The 2,060-nt window shown below is 48.3% G+C and overlaps 1 protein-coding gene across 2 annotated transcripts; it reads right to left on the bottom strand.

Moving 5' to 3' along the window:
- Nucleotides 1-167: 167 nt before the first annotated feature.
- Nucleotides 168-1,989, bottom strand: CFAP144 (cilia and flagella associated protein 144). 2 transcript variants are annotated; one of them, XM_031600767.2, is made up of 4 exons: nt 1,810-1,989; nt 1,627-1,686; nt 1,380-1,453; nt 168-475 (listed from the first exon to the last, which is right to left on the bottom strand). In XM_031600767.2, exons 1-4 carry the CDS (start codon nt 1,940-1,942, stop codon nt 377-379), a joined length of 366 nt encoding a protein of 121 aa, XP_031456627.1. In that variant the 5' UTR covers nt 1,943-1,989; the 3' UTR covers nt 168-376. The 2 variants fall into 2 exon arrangements, with proteins under 2 accessions (XP_031456627.1, XP_031456619.1); XM_031600759.2 differs by having other exon boundaries at nt 1,380-1,483; nt 1,810-1,985.
- Nucleotides 1,990-2,060: the final 71 nt, after the last annotated feature.

Genomic DNA, 2,060 nt, shown 5'->3' with positions numbered 1-2,060 from the left:
GCTCCTGTGTCTGATTTGTATTTAGTTGTGTTATGAACAGTGGCTGAGATCTGCCCCATTTCCCTTTGTTATGACAGCTTTTTCTGCAGCTACTTTTGATACGTATTTGGGGGCGTAGAATTCTGAGTCATGTTGCTGATATCACAATAAGAAGTCTGAGACAAATGCAGCAGTCTTACAAATAGTTTTATTTCTGTAAGGCTGCAAGTCTGGACAGACAAGAATTCTATCCTCACTTTTCTTTTTTTTTTTTGCAATCTTCTCTTGCCAAAAATCCATACTCACCTAATAACAACCCTGGTCTAACGCATTAGATAGCATTAGCTACTTTATTCTACGTTGTGTGGCTCTGCCCACTTTACTACTGCAGCTTCTCCTACTGCTTCTTCATGTGCCCCGTGGCAGCCATTTGTTCAGTGACCTCAGTTTTCCGGCGTGGGAAGAAGAGTCTGCGATCAGTGCGGTCTGTGTCAATCTGGAAAGCAATTACCATAAACTGGATAAGCACGGGCTTTTCCTAGAATTGATTGCTGTTCCTTTTGAAAGGGATTTGCTGTAGTGTTCCCAGTTTCATTACACGAGAACCTAGTGAAAAGGGAGAGCTCAATTTTGGAAGCACCTTTAGGAATCTTGACTGTAAACTCACTTCTCTACGCTTATATTGTCTCTTTCCTGCCAGGCTCATCCTCCTGCCATTATTTAACAGTGTGAAGCCCTCCTGGGATGTCTGTCATGAGTAACGAGTTTACTTGGAGTGTAATATGACAATCTGCAGAAGATTCTTACTTATTTTAGTTCTTTGTAACTGGCCAAAATTAATGAAGCCCTCATTTGCCTTTCTGGAAATGCTAATCTACAAAATCAGTTACTGTCACGGCTCTCTGTGTCAGATATGATTGATGTCATCTTGTTAGTAAGATTCTCCATCCTCCTGCTTATTCATATTTCTCAAAATGAATCTTCATTGATATATTCTGCCTCAGCTGTGCTGAACTGATTATTGATTTTGTTAGTTCTGCTTTCAGTTTGTTTGAAAGATGTAGCAGACTTTTTTTTGCAGCGCTTATCTGTGTCACTTGGCATTGTTTGCTGTAGCTCAAAGCTGAATGCTTAATGAGCAGCCCTGACCCCCAGCTTGGCATGTAGCTGATCCAAACACATTGCTGCCTTTGTAGATATTTTGTATGCAAGCTTTGCAGAGCAAGGCTACTGATTCTATGCGGACAAGGCTCCATCAGGGGAAGAGTCCTCTTAGATCTCAACTTGGCAAGCTTGCTGCCTGTAAGCGTTGGAGACATTCCTATTTTGTGTATTTGCCACAGATTATTTTCTTGCACCTTTCTGGGCGCTGGGCTCAGCCTGAGTCACACCCTACTCACCAGAGGCGTTGTGTTCCAGCCTATTTCCTGGCTCTCTGTTTGTGGCTCTGAGTATTTCTTCGTTGGCTCCAGCACTGCTTGATGAATAATATTCAAAAACTTGGCTGTTGGTTAAGGGACATGAATATAAATGAAGCATGACAAAGCTCGACAGCCCCGGGGCCGTGTGTCAGAATGGGACACAATCCATCCCCAACATTGGCAGGCGGAGGGCGGGGGTCATTTTCTGGTGCTTATCACCACTCACCATCCGCAGGCTCCTCGATGTTGTCGTGCCAGGACATGGGCTTCTGAGTGACCGTGTGAACTGGAAGAGAAGCGATGCGGGCGAAGGGCTTCAGCGTGCGCTTACATCGACCCGGCTACAGGTTCTTTGCTACTGCCCGCCCCAGCCTCGTTCCTCCCCCTTCCCCAGGAGGTGGGCGCTCACCGCGCCTCAGCGGGTTGATGCTGTGCTCGGTGTGCAGCCGCTGGCAGCGCAGCTCCTTGCGCACGCGCTCGCAAAGCAGCCGGTTCAGGTGCACCGCGTCCGGCGGTTCCTTTTCCCCGCCGCGAGCGGCCATGGCGCCGCGCTGCGCTGCGTCCCGCTGCCCGGCAACGCGTCACGTGGAGCCGCGCGGCGCTCCTGATTGACCAGACCAGCCGCACGCCCTCCTCCTTCGCCGGTTTCCTTTTCTTGTC

The sequence above is a fragment of the Phasianus colchicus genome, chromosome 9 (genome assembly GCF_987193195.1).
Source record: "Phasianus colchicus chromosome 9, bPhaCol1.hap1.1, whole genome shotgun sequence".
Classification (NCBI taxonomy): domain Eukaryota; kingdom Metazoa; phylum Chordata; class Aves; order Galliformes; family Phasianidae; genus Phasianus; species Phasianus colchicus.
This window is presented reverse-complemented; position numbering and strand designations above follow the sequence as displayed.